We start from the raw sequence: 21,151 nt of genomic DNA, 5'->3' as shown, positions 1-21,151 counted from the left end.
CATTTAAGAAACAGATAAAAAGAGTGCAGCCCAGTAGTAGTATCTTCCATTAATACTTTGATCTGGGGAGAAAAACCTTCCTGAATTACAAAAGTAATAAGTCAAATGCTGAAAACAGAAAAATATAAAGAAAAGAAAGAAAAATAACAGAGCAAAAATTATCTGTAGTTCTGCCATGCTTTAGTCATCATTATCCTTGGTAATCACATTCTCCCCCAACTTCTAACCCCTGGCAATTCCTGATCTGTTCTCTTTCACTATAATTTTGTCTTTTTTGAGAATGTCATAAAATGGATTCATGCATTATGTAACCTTTTGAGACTGACTTCTTTCACTCAGCATGCCTTAGAAAGTCATCCAAGTTGTTGCATGTATCATTAGAATGTTCTTTTTTGTTGCTGAGTCGTATTCCATTGTATGAATGTGCCACAGTGTATATCCATTCAGCTACTGAAGGACATTTGGTTTATTTCTAGTTTTTAGCAATTATGAATAGAGCTGGTATAACATTCATGTACAGGTTTCTGTATTAACTTAAGTTTTCATTTCTCTAGGGTAGGAGTCAACAAACTATGCCCAATGGGCCAAATTTTCCTGTTGCCTGTTTTTGTATGGCCCTATGAGCTAAGAATGGCTTTTACATTTGTAAAGGTTTGTAAAAAACAACAACAACAAAAGAAGAATTTGCAACAGAGACCATATGTGGCCTGCAAAGCTTAAAATATTTAATGGCTGACCCTTTGCAGAAAAAGTTTGCTAACCCCTGCTCTAGGGTAAATACCCAGGAGTGGGTTTCCTGGGTCAGATGGTAAGTGTATTTTTAACTTTATAAGAAACTGCCAAACTGTTTCCAGAGTGGCTATACATTTTGCATTTCTATCAGCAGTGTCTACAAGTTCCAATTTTTCTGCATCCTTATCAAAATTTGGTATTATCAGTATGTTTAATTTTAGTCATTCTAGTAAATGTATAGTGGTTGCTCGTCATGGTTTTAATTTGTATTTCCTTAGTGGCTGATGATGTTGAACATCTTCATATGGTTGTTTGCCATCCTTATATCCTGTTTGGTGAGGTGTCCAAGTTTTCTGCCTGGTTTTTAATTGGGTGGTTTGTTATCTTACTGCTGAGTTTTGGAAGTTCTATAAGTATTCTGGATACAAAGACACAAATCCTTTGTTGGATATGTGATTGCATATATTTTCTCCCAGTCTTTTCATTCTCTTAACAGTGTCTTTTGCTGAGCAAAAGGTTTAAATTTCGATGAAGTGCAATTTACTGGTTTTTTTTCTTTTATGAGTTATGCTTTTCCTGTCAAGTCTAAGAACACTGCCTAACCCCAGGTCATGGAGGTATTCCCCTAAATTTTCTTTTGGAAGTTTTGGAGTTCTAAGTTTTACATTTAACTATATGATCCATTTCAAATTAATTGTTGTATAAGGTATAGGTTTAGGTTTCATATTTTTCTAACATTGTTTTTTGAAAAGACTATTCTTTCTCCATTGGATTGACTTTACACCTTTGTCAAAAATCATTTAGCCATATTTGTGTGGTCTATTTCTGGGCTCTCTTTTCTGCTCTGTTGATCTGTGTGTCTGATCCTTCAACAATACCATGCCATTTGATTATTGTGGCTTTATAGTAAGTTTTAAAATTGGGTAGTGTGACTCCTCCAACTTTATTCTTCCTTTTCAAAGTTATTTTGGTTTTTCTAGTTTGTTGGCCTTTCTTTATAAGTTTTAGAATCTAATTGCCTGTATCTGCAAAAATTCTTATTGGCATTTTGATTAGAATTGTGTTTTACTTGTAGATCAATTTGTGGGAGAATTGATATCTTTAATGTGTTGAATCTTTCAATCCATGAACATGGTATTCATTTCATTTTGGCCTTCTTTGATTTCTTTCATCAGCACTTTGTAGTTTTCAGCATACAGATCCTGTCCATGTGTTTTAGATTTATACCTAAGTATATTTTTTGAGCTATTGTAAGTTGGATTTAATTTTTAAAAATTTCTTATCATTCATTCCTAGTATAAAAATATGATTGATACTTACTGTTGAGTTTGTAGTTGTTTAGTAACTTTGCTAAACTCACTTATTAATAATAGGAGCTTTTTGTAGATTAATTGGGACATTCTACAGAGACAGTCATGCTATTTGTGAATATGGGCAGAATTATCTCTTCCTTTCCAACCTGTGTGATTTTCATTTCTTTTTCTTTTTTCTTTTTCTTTTTTCTTTTTTTTTGCATTATTGAACTGGCTAGGACTTCTGGAATAATGTTAAATAAGAGAGGTGAGATTGGACGTCCTTGCCTTGTTCTCAATCTTAGGGAGAAAGCACTCATATATAATTAATACTAAATATTATGTTAACTATAGGTTTTGTGTAGAAACACTTTATTACATTGAGGAAATTCCTTTCTGTTCTCAGTTTACTGAGAGTTTTTTTTCATGAATGTATATTGGAATTTGTTTAGTGCTTTTTGTGCATCAATTCATATGTGACTTAGTCTGTTTGAGCTGCTATAACAAAATGTCACAGGCTGGGTGGCTTATAAACAACAGAAATTTATTGCTTATAGTTCTGGAGGCTTGGAAGTCCAAGACAAGGTGCCAGCATAGTCACCTTCTGATGAGGGCTCTCTTCATGGTTCATAGCCTTTTCACTGTGCCCTCATTTGGTAGAATGGGCTAGACAGCTCAGTGGGATCTCTTTTATAAGCGCACTAATCCCATTCATGAGGGCTCAACCCTTATGACCTAATCACTTTCCAAAGTCCTCATCTGCTAATGCCATCACCTTTGGGGGTTAGGACTTCAACATTTGAATTTTAGGGGGACACAGACCTTCAGACCATACCAATATAATCATGAGTTTTTTCTTCCTTAGATTGTTAATATGGTGGACTATTACACTGATTAATTTTTAATATTCAATCAACCTTGCATTCCTGTGATGATAAACCTTACTTGGTTGCAGTGTATATTATTGGATCCCATTTTCTAACATTTTTTGAGGATTTTAATGGATATAAGTCTATAGTTTTGTTTGTTTGTTTGTTTGTTTATGGTTTTGGTATAAGGGTAATGCTGGCCTTATAAAGTAAACTTGAAAGTTTTCCCTTCTTTTCTGTTTTCTGGAAGAGATTGTATAGAATTGGTGTTATTTCTTTTTAAAATGTTTGGCAGAATTTGCTAGTGAAATCATCTGGGCCAGAAGAATTATTTTTTGGAAGATTTCTGACTATAAAATCAATTTCTTTAATAGGCTGCTTTATTTTCTGTCTTTCACATTAAAGGCTTTTTCTGGGTATCTGGTAATACATGATGATCTGTTCTTATTTAAGAGTAGGGGACTATAAAGTTGATTGGTAGCCCTGTTAGTGGCTGCGTCTTGTCCACACTAAGCCTCATTGTAGGATAATCTGATTGGAATACTTCACTGGAGAATCCTAAATGTCAGTATTTTTAGATCTTCTCTCTTGAGCTGATCAGATTTCCTAGAGAAGACTCCTCCAAACTCTTGCTGCCATATCCTGGGGCTGAGTGGGTAAAGGTTAGGCATCAGAGGGCTTGATCTTTGTTTTTAATAAGCACATGTTCACTTAGTCCTCATGTTGTCTGTACTATTCTCATTTGTTATTTAACCTCACTCTGATTTTACCACAGGCTTATATTGACCTAAATCATTTTGAACTTTCTAACTTAGTGGTTTTAAATGGATAGAGGTGGGGGTGGGATGTTTGAAATGTGTAGGCTCTTGAGGGTTGTAACAGAGAATGTTGGCCAGGTGTGCTAAAAGTTTTGCAATGCTGATGACTGCAGGAAGAATTGCTTCTCCCGAGATACCAATATCTCCCCTGTTGGAAACTGTCTGGGTTTAAGTTAAAGCAAATCTCAATACCAGTTAGAGTTAATTATCACTTATTATCTTTGACTTTCTTGCTCTTTCTTTTTCCATTCTTGCCAGTGGTGATTTAGATTATACTGGTATTTGAAATTAGCAACTATTTTAAAGTTTTCTTTTAAGCAGGTGGCTAGAGTGGAAGTGAGAAGACTAGTTAGGAGGTCACTTCAGAAGTCCAAGAAAGAGGTATTGATGGCTTGGCCTAGAGTAGTAGTAGTAAAGAAGGAGAGACATAGAGGTTGCAGGATGTGTCTTAGAGATAGAGTCCAAAGGACTTAGAGATGGATTAAATATGGAGAATTGAGGAAAGGGGGGAATCAAAAGTGGTCTTAGGTTTGGTCTTGAATTGACTGGGTGAATGATAGTGTCCTTCGCTGAGACGGAGAAGGCTAGGGTAGAGAGCTGGTTCTGTATTGAGCACATTAAGTTTAAGATACCTGTATCCTGGGCCCAAAGACAATGTTGATTTTTATTTTTCTTAGATACTCTTTGCCTCTTTAGACTTGTTTATTATTCAACTGTCATGCAAAAAAACACTTGATCCTTGGCTTCTGCACCATTCCTTATTGTTGCCGCCCACTAACCTTATTTGTTGAGGACTTTGGGACTTGGCTTGTCCACCCCACTTTTTGGCATAATCATGGGCAACGTCAGGGGCTGTGTGGGCAACTTACCCGTTACTGTTCTCAAGGTTCCTTGATGTAGCCTGCCAGCAGTGACAGCATGATACAGTGGTTTTGAATCCCAGTTCCCCTACTTTCTAACTGTGTAACTTTGAAGATACTGCTTAACCTTTTGTGTCTCATTTTCTTCAATTGGGGATAACAGTGTCTGTACATTTGGGATTTTGTGAAGATTACATAGGAAAATAATGTGAATTATTTTCTCTTACTAATTATTAATGCCTGACACATAGTAAGCATTCTATAAATATTGACTATTAAGATTATTAGTATTTAATTATATATCTATTTAATAATATGTGCTACTATTATTCTTTTAGTTAAACAACCCCTCCAAAAACTACACCTTGAGCCTTGCCTCCTCAAGTTTAACCTCTTAAATAAATTAAATTAATTAAAGTGCCAAAAAAAGGGCACTGACCACAACTTCCTAGTATGTTCAGTATACTTGTTTTAAGAAAATAAAACAAAACTCATCAGAGCTAAAATTCCAGTGGTTCTTATTTACAGATATACATTAGATTCACCCGGGGGCTTTCTCACAACGTCTGGGCCCTATCTATGGGGGTTTGAGTAGGATGGGTAAAGGTGGAGATGGGGGATGGCTTCAAGTATCTATACTATAATAGCCCTCCCTCTGTTTTCTTTAGTGAATTACCCCCTTGCTTGTTTCCTTTCCTCACCAGTCTCCTCTCCATTAATCAGTACCTTAATCTGCTTTCTCACAGCTACCCTTCATGTCCTCACTCCCTTTTTATCTTCCTCTGCTAACCCCTAACTTTGGATGAATCCAACCCACTCTGCCTCCAATGTGTGTTACTGAAAGCCACAGTTCTTGAGCTACATGAGATTCTTTCATGCGTTTTTTTGCTCTCTAATCTTTATTATTCATATTAGAATACCTGACCTTACGTGACACAGTAGTTGTATGACTCTTTTAGTTAATAGTGATTTCAAAAGTAACTTCAACTGTCATGTAATCTAATTGTCCAGGACATCTGTGATTCTATCATTTATATCTCAATCATCTTCACAATACGTTTGAGTAGCATAATGATATTATTAATGTTTCTTAAGTGAGTCACAGAATGGTAAGATAGTTTGTGGCATCAGCTTGCAGGCATTTTTTTTTGCACTTTGAGAAGTAAGCTGTTATGGTCGTGTATAAAGCAACCTTTCTTCTCCACATTAATTCTGTTTTGTGGGTCAGTATAACAGCTTTAGCATCACTGTTTTTAAGGAAATTGTGATGGTTTATTGTTGTTTTTATTTTCTTTTTGAGATGTGAACTGTCATGATCAATTTTAGTCTAAAACTTTTGGGGGAGGTTTATTAATGTGTGTGTGTGTATGTGTGTGTGTGTAGTGGGTGATAATCTTTGGCTTTGGTTTTTAACAAGAAGTTTTAAAAATTCAATTACAACTAGGGAACCTTTCTTCCAGTTTTTACTCAGTTGTCTTTCATTCCCTTTGGAAATAGTGGACCTGACCCAGTTCTTTTTTGAGAATTCCTTTCACAGAACAGTGTGTTAAAATATTTTTGTCCTTCTAATCAAGTACAATGTAAGAACTGGCAGGCATCCATAGCTTCTGTTCTTTAACATGAGAATAATTCTATTCCTTGATTAAGATACAGGCTCCATTATTATACTTACTGGTTTGGATAGCAGGGTATGATTTGAGGAACATAGCTATTTCATACATAAAATAAATGCTTTTCCTCTACAAGCATTTTTTAATCTTGATTTTGTTAGTCATATAACTTTCTAACAGTGATCTTTGAAGTATATAATGGTTTGGTAAAAGAAGAATACCATAGATACTGGAAATGAAATTTATTGTTGAATAAAATTTAGACTATTATAAAATCCAACATGACTTTATTGCTACATCAGGATAATTTTAAAAAGTTGATCCTTCTACCTTCACCTGTTTGATTTAGTATGTGTGTGAGTCTTAGCAAATTGACATTTAGTTTGAAAATTAATTTTAGCTAAGTTATGGCTGAGAGATAAAATATGTATTGGATTAACTCTTAATGATTATACCCTGAAAGTATTATAGAAATAAACATTGAGAACCATTTATAATACATAATGGTAGATTTCTATGATAATGTTCTGGATGTTTAAAATACAGTGCTGTTGTTCTTTTCCTATAGTTGGTTAGAAAAAAAACTATAATTTTGGGGGAATAGAATGGAAAAGAGAAAGGATGGGGAAAATTGAGGAGGGTGGAGTATATTAGTTTCAGAGAGCTGCCATAACAAAGTACCACAAAGTTCCTGTGGCTTAAAACAACAGGAACTTATTCTCTCACAGTTCCAGAGGTTAGAAGTCTGAAATTGAGGTGCTGATAGGGTTGTGTTCTGTCTGAAGGCTCTGGTGGGAAGGATCCTTCCTTGCCTCTTGGTCACTTTGGGTGGTTGTCTGCAGTCCTTGGCTTGTAGACACATCACTCCAGTCTTTGCCTCCATTGTTGCATGGCATTTTCCCTGTGTATCTCTGTCCAAATTTCCCTCTTTTTATAAGGATACCAGTCATATTGGATATAGGTTTAGGGCCCATCCTAATCCATTATGACCTCATCTTAACTTGATACATCTACAAAGCCCCTGTTTCCAAATAGGGTCACATTCACAGGTTTTGGATGGATGTAAATTTGGTGGGACACTATTTAAGCCAGAACAGAGAGTTCTAAATTCAATTTATATTTTGAGATTTAAACCAACACACTAGATTTATCTACTTTCTATAAAGCAAGTAAGATACATTTTAAGTAGAAAACTTATTTTTATTTGCAGTTATATTCACACGTATGCTTTCCTACTGCACAGGCCTAGGTATCTAGTATTTTCCATTCATGTAGCAGAAATTGCATTAAAGGACTATTTGGTTATGAAACATCTATTTATATAGATGTGGAGCTAGAAGACTTTCCACATTACCTCTTTTTTAAAAAAAATTTATTTATTTATTTATTTATTTATTTATTTTTGGCTGTGTTGGGTCTTCGTTTCTGTGCGAGGGCTTTCTCTAGTTGCGGCAAGTGGGGGCCACTCTTCATCGCGGTGCGCGGGCCTCTTACTATCGTGGCCTCTGTTGTTGCGGAGCACAGGCTCCAGGCGCGCAGGCTCAGTAGTTGTGGCTCACGGGCCTAGTTGCTCCGCGGCATGTGGGATCTTCCCAGACAAGGGCTTGAACTCGTGTCCCCTGCATTAGCAGGCAGATTCTCAACCACTGCACCACCAGGGAAGCCTCACATTACCTCTTAATAGCCTAATGTTTATAGAACCAAGTTAGACTTTTCTTGAGTGTTTTAACTGCAATAGAATAATACTTTTGTTCTTATTTGTTTTATATCCACAGTGCCTGATGCTGATTTATTGAGTGAAGAATGAATTAATGAAAGAATGGTGTGTGTGTGTGCGCATGTGTGCGGCACGTGCACATTCATTGAAGGGTTGTCAACAGAGACATGATATGAGGAGTTTTCATTTAGTAAATATATTCTCTCTTCACACACTGTTCTGCACTTTGCTTCTATTACTTAGAGTATATCATTCCATATTAGTGTAAAAATGCTATGATTACATAATATTCCATTGCATGGATATATTATAATTTGACTAGTCTCCCTTTTTATTTTTAATTGTGACAAAATACACATAACATAAAATTTACCATCTTAACCATTTTTAAGTGTCAGTATTAAGTATATTCACATTATTGTGTAACCAATCTCCAAAACTTTTTCATTTTACAAAACCAAAACTCCATACTAATTAAACAACTCCCCAGTTTTCCCCCCGTCAACCACCATTTTAGAAATTTCTATGAATTTGAGCTAGTCTCTCTTTTTAGTTGTTATCATCTTTGCTCTTGTAAACAATGCTGCAATAAAGAGCTTTGCATATGTGTCATTTTACACATGAATAAGTATATCTGTAAGATGAATTCCTAGAAGCGGAATTGCTGGGTAGAAGGATTTTCACATTTCTTAGTTCTGATATATATATCGCCAAATTGACTTCCAAAACTCTTGTACCAATTTATACTCCCCCTGCTCCCACACACAATGTATATCAGCTATTCAAGTATGTTTCAGTAAAGTTAGCTTGTCAGCTAAACTTCACTGGCAACTTGGGAAAGGAAAGGCCGCTGTGAAGGAAAGTTGGTGCTGCTGGGCTGTCCCCAGTGTTCTACGTCTATTCCTTAAGGATTACTTGACAACTGTAATGTAGTTTCCATTCTGCATTCATTTTAAAAACTTAAAAACTTTCGCCATACAGTGTAAGCTATTTGTGTGTTAGTCATAACTTCTGAGAGAATGACTGGAATACCTCACTTTGCAGGTAGGTACCACAACTGAATATATGTTCAGCCCAGCTGAAATTCCCTTAATACAAGTCTTTAAGATCTTTAAAATGAATGCATAGATGCCTTACTTAAATGGCTGGTGTTTTTTTTTTTTTTTGGCTGCATTGGGTCTTCCATGCTGTGCACAGGCTCTCTCTAGTTGCGGCAAGCGGGGGCTACTCTTTGTTGAGGTGCGCGGGCTTCTCACTGCAGTGGCTTCTCTTGTTGCGGAGCACGGGCTCTAGGCGCGGGGGCTTCACTAGTTGTGGCACGCGGGCTCAGTAGTTGTGGCTCGCCGGCTCTAGAGCGCAGGCTCAGTAGTTGTGACGCACGGGCTTAGCGGCTCCGCGACAATGTGGGATCTTCCCAGACCATAGCTCGAACCCGTTTCCCCTGCATTGGCAGGAGGATTGTTAACCACTGTGCCACCAGGGAAGCCCTTAAATGGCTTTTAATAAAAAGAAAAAATTAGCAGAACTCTTTTCTCAAATGAACTCTTATGAGGAGCTCCGCTATATTGGGGTGACAGTGAAAGGTGACTGTGAAGGAGGGAGGCTGGCAGAGCTAAAGCAGGTGAGCAACAGGTCTCCCATCCCTATTTCATCCAGAACTATTACACACAGGTGACTCAACTTCTTTCCTTATAGCAGTGAGTGAGATGAGTGAATGCTAACATATATTCAGCCTCTGGTAATTCACGTCAGACATTTGAGGAACCTAGAACCTTCTTTGTAGAGTCCTGATGTTTGACACTGATGCTCAATTTTATTTTTTTGCGTGTAGTAAATTTGGTATAAAATGAGGCGTAACTACTTGGAGATATCACTATTTTCCTTAGAGTGTACATATAGGTTTTGGTGCATTGACTTTTCATCTGGAGATTTTTAATAAATGTAACATCCTTAATTAGTTTTCTTGTGAAATGAAAATGCTTACACATTTTATAATACTTGCATATTTTATTATAAAGTAGAATTTAAGGGGGCTTTGGGAACCACCTCCCAATGATGATCAGTATTAAGTTTTGAATTCATTTCCCCAGACTTTTTTCAATGTATTAAGTTACATGTAAATTTTATTCCTTCTTTGAAAAGATGGGATTATATTATATATAGTGTTTTGTGGTATGTTTTGTTTACTTGATAAGAAGTCCTTTTGGGTTAGTGTATATAGATATCCTCCATTCTTTTAATGGGTTTATACTCTTCCATTATATAAAAATTATCCATTCCCCTGTTGGTGAACATTTAAGTTGCAATAAATATCCTTTGTGCATATCTTTGCCTGTTTGGACAAATGTTTCTATAGGATAAACTCTTAAATAGAATTTCTAAATCAAAGGTTTGGCCGTTTTACATTTTAACGGATATTTTGGGTCTCTATAAAATATGAACATCCTGATTTTTATAGGAAATAAACTTAGTTCTAAACTTTTAGAAGTTTTAGCTAAGTGATGTATCATCATTAATGTGCACCAGTGTTTCTAATACAAGGCTTCTGGAAATGTATAAACTTTTTAAATGACAGCTTTGAAACTTTTTGTTCTTACAGTGATGGAATGGGGGGAAGATATTAAAGCAATTTCAAAAGATGAAGCAGTAATGTTGGTGAATCATCAGGCAACAGGAGATGTGTGTACTTTGATGATGTGCCTCCAGGACAAAGGACTGGTAAGCCATCCTGAAGGCAGAGATAGACTGCAGAAAGGGGAGGTTAACAGAGAATCAATTTAACGGTCTTAACACAGTTGGGAATGTAGACTTACACTTTAATATGTATACTTTTCATGAAAATTTAGAAAAATTTAAAAGAGAAATATACTATGTATATAACTCTAAATTACTCTAAGAGAGGAATTTACAGACCTCAAGAAAAATAACTGGGATAATGTGGATTATATCTGCACAAAGCTGTTTTTTAAAAAAGATAACTGAAATGAAAGCAAAGTTAATATGGTTCAGCATGGGGCTGTCTTGAAGTGAGTGGTGGATTGCCAGTTTGAGAAATACAAACACAAAAAGCAGTTTGCTTAAGATAGAAGAGCAAAATTGGACAGGGAATTAGGTGATCTTGGGGATCTTTAGCCAGAAGAAGGTAAAGTAAATATTATTTTGGATTTCACTTAGAAAGCAAATTGAAAGGAAAGATATTAGGGCCATTTTATTCAGTGTTCTAGGGCTGTGTTTGAACTGTTGATTTCACATTGCTTATATTGCTAACTAAAACATACGTGTAAACTGGGAGGGTTTAAAATAAAGTCAGTCCTTAACAGTAAAAGAATTGTTACCTTAAGAGAAGGTAAAGCGGTTATGTTCATAGCAAAGTAAATAAATAGAAAATATATAAAATTAATGGAATTAATATTTGGCCTAATAGTGAAGAAACAAATCAATAGGTATTTTATAAGTGTTTCATATTCATGGTCACCGACTATAAATATAGAAGACCATCCTATAAGATACTATCCCCTTAAAGCAACTAATAATCTAGTGGTAGGTGGAGAGAGGGAATAGCAAACAATACTTAATTGCAAAGTGAGAAATATTCAGTGGAAAGTGAGCTCACCATGTAGTTGGTGGATATAGAAAACTTTGTGGAGGGGAGAGGATGTAAACTTGACCTTGAAGGGTGAGTAAAATTTAGTTAGGCAGAGTAGTGAAGCAAGGGTCTCTTCTTTAATGAAATAATCTTGGCCAGAACACTAAGGCAAGAATACGCCTGATGTGTTTAGGTCCCAGAGAGTTTGATTCAGCAGCTCAGAGGTCAGAAAATGAGGTGACAGTAAATGGAAAATATGTTTGCTTATTATGGAATCTGTTTTTGTTGTTTATCTGAAAAGCAGAGGCATAATTTTGCTAGAATGTAGAATAAATTCAGTCCTTTCTTATATTCAGAATCTTATATTCGGAATTGTTAAAATAAAAGAATATCACTGTGTAGATATATTTGCATTATAATAATATTTACTGCCTGTCCCCTAAATTCTTGATGTTAAAATTGTGTAAAAACTAGTTTATTTGGCTTTGTATCAAGGAGAACATTTTTATGCTTACCAATAAGATACTTACATTTATAGTGATTTTTCTGAGGGCCTACAGTGTCTTCTATTGGTTTTTGAATCTCAAAGAGTGCTTAAAACGGTGAGTATAAATATGCCCAACTTTGTTACTCTAACTCCAGTTTGGCAGAGATGATAACTGTATTAACCAGAGTATCAGGTAATCTGAGAGTCACCGATATTGTGGACAAAAAAAATTTTGGTTTATTTGTTTGCTTTTGTAAAAAGATTTTAGTTAGTTGGTCTTTGGTTCATTTTTCTGTCCAGAGGTATTTTGTTTTTATTTTCAGATTAATTATACTGATATTACTATCTAATATTACAAAATAATTTGAAACCTTGAAGAATTTTTTATCTTGTTTCATAAAGGAGCAACTGAGAAATAAAAAGGTGGAAGCATTAAAATCTCTGCCTCCTGCGTAATAAGTATAGGGCAATATTAATTTACCTTCACAAGTAGGAATGTTTACTTGATTAATTGCATACTCCATGGGCACTTTCAAAGAAAGAAAGCTAATGCTAAATTGTGGGCCAGTTTAAAAATACTAGTTTAATGGTGATGTGAGTATAACATAGCTTTTTGAATTCAGGAATTCCTGTAGCGCCTGTCGTTGTTCGTCAGTGGGGGCACTGCTTGCATTTTGGTAGGACGGCACTGTTCTGGACTGTCCTGCTGCACATTGTTTTCCTTACCTGGCTGCAACCTACTACATGCTAGTAGAACTCCCTAGTCATTATGATAGCCAAAATTGTCCTTGCAGACTTCTAAACTGGCAAACCATTGACTCCACTAAAATTTCAGAAGGATATAAAGAATAGAGCCATTCATGTAAGCCTCCCCAGATGTTTTGACATGTAGAAAATTCGTGCTTCCGGGTAAAGAATAATTGATGTAGAGCAATTTTGTTCCTTGGAAATACCTAACAATGTTCTGAATGACAGCCTGTGAAACGTCGACAGAGTTGATTCAGGCAGCTTGTGTTTACTGACCTCATTTTTTCAGAAATATGAAACAAAGGATTAGTTATATTTTCTAAACGTGCTAGTACCTTTTTAATAAGTATCTGTGAAGTGAGGAGTCTTGCCCTTTTGTGGCAATTGATGATAAAACTAAGAATTTTTATTTCTATCAATAGAACTTTTAGATATGTAATAAATATTTATTGACTTGTAACGTTTCCCCTAAAATAAGTTAGGACAGAATTATCCATACAAATCTCAGAAGATAGCTTGGCTGTCTTAGTGAATTTGTTTTACGTTACCCTTCTAACTGAGGTGGTAAATCCACTATAAATGTAAGATTAAACATAAAAGCTAGTTACTTTAGTGTTGGTATTAAACCCAGAGAGCAATAAATTGCAGCCACACTTCATACTGTGTATAAAGCTCAAAGGTTTTACAGGTTGAATCCACTTGCTTTTTGTTTTGTTTCTTGGGGCACTTTTCAGCAAATTCCATTTAGTTCAGATCTCAATTTATCTAAACAAAGTAGTTATCATTACAAAGCAAAACAAGATTCAAAAATGAGATGTTGGTGATTATTTTATTCTGTATTAATTGATTTGGGAATCAGTCTTTCATGTATGTATCTTTATTTTTTTAAAGTTATTTTATATGGTAAAACTGTTGGAATAGGAGTCATGTAACTGAACTATTCAGTGATACTGAAAAATTACATCAGAAGCTTGAATATTATTTGTGGGCTTTTATAATGTTTTTTAAAAGCAACACATGGATGTCAATGCTTAGTTTTTTCCTTATATGTTAGTTCATACAATTTGGTGCTCAGAGATGAAGTTTGCATTTGTTATTCCTATAGGAACCAAAGTGGAACTCTGTTGCTTTCTTGATGGAGGCTGTAGTTTTCACTTTATTTATTTAAGGCTTATAACAAGGGATGCTGTTATCTCAGCAGGGGAGAACAATTAACCAATTCATTAACTAGGTCCTGTTTACACTTACTTTTAATTTTGAAATTTGCTTGAAATAAAGTTTTCTGCTCTTGATATGGCTATTAACTCTTATCAGCAGTGGATAATATTTTTGTGTTTAAGAAACTGAGTGTTTTTATGCTGGCAAAGAGTATGGCCTTGTATAAACTAACAAATACTCTTCATGATATAATAGAATGTGTAAATCATTCTACTAAATGAATTTTTAAAAAATTTACAGTGTATTTATTGACTAAATGAATTCTTTAATGTTCTTTTATTTTGGATATTTTTAAATTTTATATTATTATAAATTTTTATATTTATATCTTTATATTTTATTACTTTTAATATTTTAGCCATTAAGTTAAGGTCACATTTTATAAAGCCTTAGTGCTTATTAATTAAACGTGTAGCCCTCATTTGATAACTTAGGCATATTGTATTGTTTCAAAATAACTTTAAAAGTTATATAAGAATTTCCAAAGGTTTTGTTTACATAGAACAAGTTGGAAATCATTAAGTTCAAATTTAAGAAGTTAATTCAGTTTTATTTGTTACCCAGTGATATGTATATACCTGTGACTTAGGAATCCAAGACTTGGAATCAAGACCTGTAATTTTTTTTTTTTTAAGCACTAACATAGCAATAAATATATTATGTTTAAATAGTCTAAATACAGCAAATTAAAGAAAGATTGGTGGAGTAAACATATTATTCAACAGTATTCTGTCTACAAGAAACTCATTTCAAATACACTGAACTAGTTAGTTTTAAGGTAAACGATATAAGTATAAATATATATATATATATATCATGAACACATTAATCAAAGAAAACAGTGAGATTGGCCATATTAATATCAGGAAAAGTAACCTTCAAAGGAAAGAAAATTAATAGAAACAAAGAGGACCGTTACATAAAAGGACCAATCTCCCAGGAAGGCATAACAATCTTAAATGCATAAACACAAAACAACAAAACCTCAAAATGCATGAAGCAAAAACTGATAGAGATGAAAGGAGAAATAGATAAATACAAAATTATAGTTGGAGATTTTAGTACCCATCTATCAGCACCTGATAGAACTTATAGACAGAAAATCAACAATGATATGGAACTCAACGACACCATCAACCAATAAAATCTAATCAAAACATATAGAATACTACACCCCAAAACACAGAATACACATTCTTTTTAATCATCTGTGGAACATATACAATGATATTCTATATCTTGGGCCATAAAACAAACTTCAATACATTTTAAACATTGACGTAATACAGAATAGGTTATCTTAATATAATGAAGTCAAATTAGAACTCAGTAGCAGAAAACAGCAGAGAAATCTCAAAATCCTTGGAAATTATACAACACATTTCTAAATAATGCATGAAGACCTGTAATTTTTCATGTAGTGCTCTATTTGTAGAAGTAACATTAGATTTAAGATAGGTTAATTAAAAGTATGCTTGGATGATTATACTTAAAATTTAGAGACTGGCTAGACTATAGTCAGGTTTTTTTTTTTTCTTTCTATTCAACATTTATTTCTTGCTTTTAAATATTTTAGGTTGTTGCTCAAATGATGTGGTTGATGGATCATATTTTTAAGTACACAAACTTTGGAATTGTTTCTCTAATTCACGGAGACTTCTTTATCAGACAGGTAAGTAATGAGCATTTTTTTCCACAGTGATAGCCTGATCAATCTGATTCTTTATTGTAAAAAGAGGCATCACAAAACCAGTTATAATAGATAGAGCCAGTTCTAGTTATCTCAGGGAGCTGGGAATCTTTTTTTCCTAAAACATTTATTTCAGTCTGAATTTGAATATGCATAAACATTAAAATCTAATTAAAATTAATCTCTACCCTCCTCGCTTCTAAACAGTTTACCAAGCGCCTGCCACATTCTCAGCTCTTCTGCTTCTTAGCTGTGTGAATTGAGCAAGTTATTTAACCTCTCAAAGTTTCCTCATTTTTCAAATGAGTATAATGGGTACTCCTCTCACAGAGTTGCTGTGGGGATTACATGAAGAAATACATGTAAAAAAAAAAAAAAGAAATACGTGTTACACACTCAGAACAGTCCCTGCTACTTTCATCATCTTCATCATGACTACCACTATCATCATCTATATTATCACTGTTATTTTTATTTACAAGTCACCGTTATATGATACAGAAGGTATCTAAGTTAGCAGTTGGGAGATTGTTAAATAAATAAGATTACCAGTCGGGAGAATATTAAATAAATAAATAAGAGGAAATAATTTGCGAATTCATAGTATGAAAAGTGAGTATGTCAAATTTCTGTAAATCCAGAAAAACCTTAGAGGAGAAGATGATATGTGGCATAAATTTAAAGAATGAGTACGGGTGTGATGGAGGAAGGTGGATTGGGAATGGGTCGCAAGCATTAGGAATAGTTTAGTATAGGAAAAAGAATAATACCCTCTTATCAAGTCAGCATACAGGGACTTCCCTGGCGGTCCAGTGGTGAGACTCTGCGCTTCCAATGCAGGGACTGTGGTTTCAGTCCCTGCTCGGGGAACTAAGATCCCATATGCCGCGTGGCATGGCAAGAAAAAAAAAAAGAAAAAAAGAAAAAGTCAGCACTACATTATAGTGTTTCCCTGATACGCTACATGCTTTATTTTCTCAAAAATGGATAACCAAAATATGATATCAAGAGTTTTTATGTATGGTAATGCCACACTTATCTGGTGTTTATATATTTAGCCACTTCACCCTGGATGGTGCAGTACCTTGCACGTAGTAATTACGTAATGAATTGCTGGTGAATCTAATTAAGCCTCTTCTGAGCATCACAAGTTCAGAAATAAGCTAGAAGTGTGTGGAAAAACTTCTAAGCTCTATGAAAATAGGTTTCCCCAAACACATATATTATACTTTGCTCCAGACAGTTTTTTAAATATTTATTTATTTATTTGGCTGCACCAGGTCTTAGTTACCGCACACGGGATCTTTGTTGTGGCATGAGGACTCTTAGTTGTGGCATGCATGTGGGATCTAGTTCCCTGATGTGGGATCTAGTTCCCTGACCAGGGATCGAACCCAGGCCCCCTGCACTGGGAGCACAGAGTCTTAACCACTGGACCATCAGGGAAGTCCCCTCCAGACAGTTTTATACACAAAACATAATTTTGTTTTTCACATTCTGTGTAATTGTCTAGTTTTTTCTGGAAACATCCTTGGTTTTTCTGAGCAGAGAGATGGAAAAAAGCAGGCACTGGAACCCCAGAAAGAATTGGGAATGGGGATTGGCCACAACAAGGTTGAGACAAAATAAACAGTGATCAGAACAACTTAAGGAAGAAACTAACCTATCACTGGAGGGGAAGACAGGAGAGATTTACAAATTCATTTCTGAAGAGCAGAAATTTTTTCCCTGTTAGATAGTAATAAAAATCTATAACATGGGGGAAGGGGAGAGAAAAAAAGTATTAATGTTAAAGAAGATCTCTTGGGACTTTGCTACTAAACATTTTTGACAAGATATTTCCAAGAATATTAAAAATATTTTACATGTACTCTTGGGAACTTAATAAGTAAAGCTTAATTATAATCAATTCAATTCCATAAATTAGCTAAGAAAATTGTTACTTAGTTTGCGTTTAGAATAATTTAGTCTAAAGACTGAAAGTATACAAATTATTTTGGGGAGCTTCTGTAATTGTGTTGGCTGGAAAATTATTAGCGAATTGATCATACTGAGAGGAAGAACCTTCTTATATTTAGTCATGGGTTTTGGGCTTTCCTAAAAATGCTTCTAGGTTCCTCTTTTCGGTCTCCAAGTTATCCTTTTTACTCTCTTTCCCTCACAACTAAGATCCAGTCCATCAGAATGTCCTGTTAGCTTTCAGATTTTTTCCTGAATGTGTGCACCTCTCATCGATATCCCACAGTTGAATCTCATCAAACTGCCTTGTTCAGACTCTACAGGAGTCTCCTAACTTATTTCCTATAGTCTTTTTGTCACTGGAGCCAGCAGATTTTTTTTTATGTAAATAAGATCATGACTCTCCCTTTTTGAAAACTATCTAATGATGTTCGATCCCAAACTACTACTTAACCAAGCTCAAGGCCTTTCTTATATGTCTTCTGCCTCTCTCTGCAATTTTCAGCCACACTGGCCTTGCCACAGTTCTCTGAACATGCTACACATGTTCCCACCTCAGGGCCTTTGTCCTTTCTCTCCTCATCACCTGGAGTACTCTGCCACTCATCTTCACATGGCTTATTCCCTCACATTATCAGCTGTTTGCTCAAATTTCACCTCCTTGGAGCTGCTTTTCCTGACCCTGTTGAGCTTCTCTAGTCTCTTACCCTTCTTCCTAACCTTATCACCGGTTGCATTTATACATATGCATATGTATTATATATCTTCCCCATTCAAGTAAGCTTCATGAGGGTCTCTTACTTCTCTATCTCCAGGACAGTGCCTGGCAAGTAAGTAGTAAGGTACTCAGTAAATACTCACTGATGATGAATGAACGAACTTTCGGGGGCAATTAGAGCAATTTTTTTCTTCAGAGGAAAGGGTTTATTTATGTAAGTGCTAATAACTTACTTTTTCCACTGTGGTCAAAAGGGGAAGTAAGTGGGGGGAAATCACTATTCTAGCCTATGATTGGGATTTACTCTAGAAGCAGTTATTTCTATTTAATTTTACAGCCTTTAAATTTCAAATGTGACTGTACTTACTCTATGTGTGTCTACCTTCTAGGGAAAATCTCATCGTGACCAACAGCTTCTTCTTCTCAAGAAGCACCTAGAAAATAATTACAGGAGCAGAGATCGAAAATGGATTGTTCTGTTTCCAGAAGGGGGCTTCCTCAGGAAGAGGCGAGAAACCAGTCAGGCATTTGCCAAGAAAAATAACTTGCCATTTCTTACACATGTCACTTTGCCAAGGATTGGGGCAACAAAAATTATTTTGAATGCACTTGTAGCACGACAGGAAAATGGAAGTCCAGCAGGAGGAGATGCTAAGGAATTAGGTATGATGGTTTTTAGCATTATTTTCTTTTCTTGGAATTAAAGGATTTTCTGGAGTTCCAGAAGATAACATTGTTCTTTTTTATATTTATAATTTTTGTCAAATAGAAATAATACTGAGGGAGAAGATGAAAATATAACTTTTTAATGTTTCTATTTCCTAAAGTAGTCCATGCTTACAATAATTTATTCAAATAATATAGGAATGTATAAAGTCGAAGGTGTCTCTCCCTTACTGTACACCTTACTCATGGCCATTCCCACTGCTGCAGTCAACATTCCTGTAAATATCCTTACAGATTTGTGGAACATGTCTGTAGTATAAATTCCTAGAAGTGGAATTGCTGGATTGAAAGGTACAGGAATAGAAATGACAAATTTGAAAAACTAATCATAGATATGCAAATGGAATTATAATGATTTATATTTTTTGCATTTATCAAATTTAGAAAGTTTTTTTGTTTTTAATACAGAGAATGAGTTTAATGAAGTTTGGCAGTATTTACTAAGAGTCTTAAAATGTTGATAAATTACTCAGTTATTCTACTGCAAATAATACTTATCAAAAGGGAATGATCTGAAATACTGGCAAAGTAGTTTATCACAGCATTATTTCTTTTTTTAATAAATTTATTTATTTTTGGCTGTGTTGGGTCTTCGTTGCTGTGCACGGACTTTCTCTAGTTGTGGCGCGCGGGGGCTACTCTTCGTTGCGGTGTGCAGGCTTCTTGTTGTGGTGGCTTCTCTTGTTGCGGAGCACGGGCTCTAGGTGCGCGGGCTTCAGTAGTTGTGGCACGTGGGCTCAGTAGTTGTGGCTCGCGGGCTCTAGAGCGCAGGCTCAGTAGTTGTGGTGCACGGTCTTAGTTGCTCCGCGGCATGTGGGATCTTCCCGGACCAGGGCTTGAACCAGTGTCCCCTGCATCGGCAGGTGGATTCTTAACCACTGCGTCACCAGGGAAGCCCCAGCATTATTTCTAATGGCAAGAAATTGGAAATAGCCAGAAGAGAGAACAGATAAGTAATTATTAAATATCCATCTAACAGAATACAACACAGCCATTACAAATGATGTTTATTGGCTTGGAAAATTCTTATGCTCTATAATGTTAATGGGGTGGGAGAAACATACAACTCTTGTGTAAACAATATGAGCTCAAATATGTAAATAATAAGGCAGTAGAAAATCAGTGAAAGGAAAGATTTCAGAATATTAACAGTGATTGCTTCTCTGAGTTGTAATATTATGGGTAATTTTTCTCCATTTCTTAATACTTTTCTGAATTAAAAAAATATAGTGAGTATGTATTACTTTTATGACCAGGAAAAAGTAAACCATACTCAAAGATGCAACTGTGGACTTCCCTGGTGGTGCAGTGGTTAAGAATCCACCTGCCAATGCAGGGGACACGGGTTTGATCCCTGGTCCGGGAAGATCCCACATGCCACGGAGCAACTAAGCCCGTGTGCCACAACTAGTGAGCCTGCGCTCTAGAGCCCACAAGCCACAACTACTGAAGCCCGCGTGCCTAAAGCCCGTGCTACGCAACAAGGGAAGCCACCGCAATGAGAAGCCCGGGCACCACAGTGAAGCCACAACTAGAGAAACCCCGCGCGCAGCAACGAAGACCCAATGCAGCCAAAAATAAATAAATAAATAAATAAATAAATTTATTTAAAAAAAAAACAGAACAATAAAAGATGCAACTGTCTTGGAGATAGCCTAGTGAATTGTGCATATTTGCAGAAGATATTTGTGCCAACAGCATGAAGACTGTTTTGAACAAGTTTATCCAAGACACTATGAAAGTTTGGTGATAAATTATAAATTAAAAAGCTGAAAGAAACTTACTAGGCCTGTTTCCGTAGTAGCATTTTGCTATTTCTTTTAATATTCTTCAAATAAAATAAAATGGGAATGATTGGCCCTCAGAAATATGTGTTATTTTAGATGACGGTAAGGACCAAACATAGAAATAATGTCCGTGAGATTGTGCTGAGTTTTCCTTTCCTTTGTTTTTTCCAAACAGCTGCCTGGCAGTCAGCTCTCTTAATGTTTCATCATCTATTAAAAAGACAAATTGAAAGAGTCTTTTAATAGAAAAGGAAGGTTCAGAATAGCTTCACTGCTGGAGAGACACTGTGGCAATGTCAGCCAAGCCAAAGCTTGAAGGCAAAGGTTTTCCAAAT

The 21,151-nt window shown here is 35.4% G+C and overlaps 1 protein-coding gene and 1 long non-coding RNA gene across 5 annotated transcripts in view; one reads left to right on the top strand and one right to left on the bottom strand.

Moving 5' to 3' along the window:
- The window catches only part of LOC309665729, a 202,620-nt gene that overhangs the window by 128,497 nt on the left and 52,972 nt on the right, over positions 1 to 21,151 (bottom strand). The gene's annotated exons all lie outside the window — the stretch shown is intronic.
- The window catches only part of LPGAT1 (lysophosphatidylglycerol acyltransferase 1), a 76,106-nt gene that overhangs the window by 21,943 nt on the left and 33,012 nt on the right, over positions 1 to 21,151 (top strand). For all 4 annotated transcript variants that reach the window (XM_082471920.1, XM_082471918.1, XM_082471919.1 and 1 more), the window contains 3 exons: positions 10,498 to 10,616; positions 15,513 to 15,608; positions 18,693 to 18,966. In XM_082471920.1, the coding sequence (XP_082328046.1) occupies positions 10,498 to 10,616; positions 15,513 to 15,608; positions 18,693 to 18,966 (489 nt within the window). The remainder of the gene's footprint in view (positions 1 to 10,497; positions 10,617 to 15,512; positions 15,609 to 18,692; positions 18,967 to 21,151) is intronic.

The sequence above is a fragment of the Balaenoptera physalus genome (genome assembly GCF_965194825.1).
Source record: "Balaenoptera physalus genome assembly, chromosome: 1".
Lineage (NCBI taxonomy): Eukaryota > Metazoa > Chordata > Mammalia > Artiodactyla > Balaenopteridae > Balaenoptera > Balaenoptera physalus.
The sequence above is the reverse complement of the archived record's forward strand: the minus strand, read 5'-3'. Positions and strand labels throughout refer to the sequence as shown.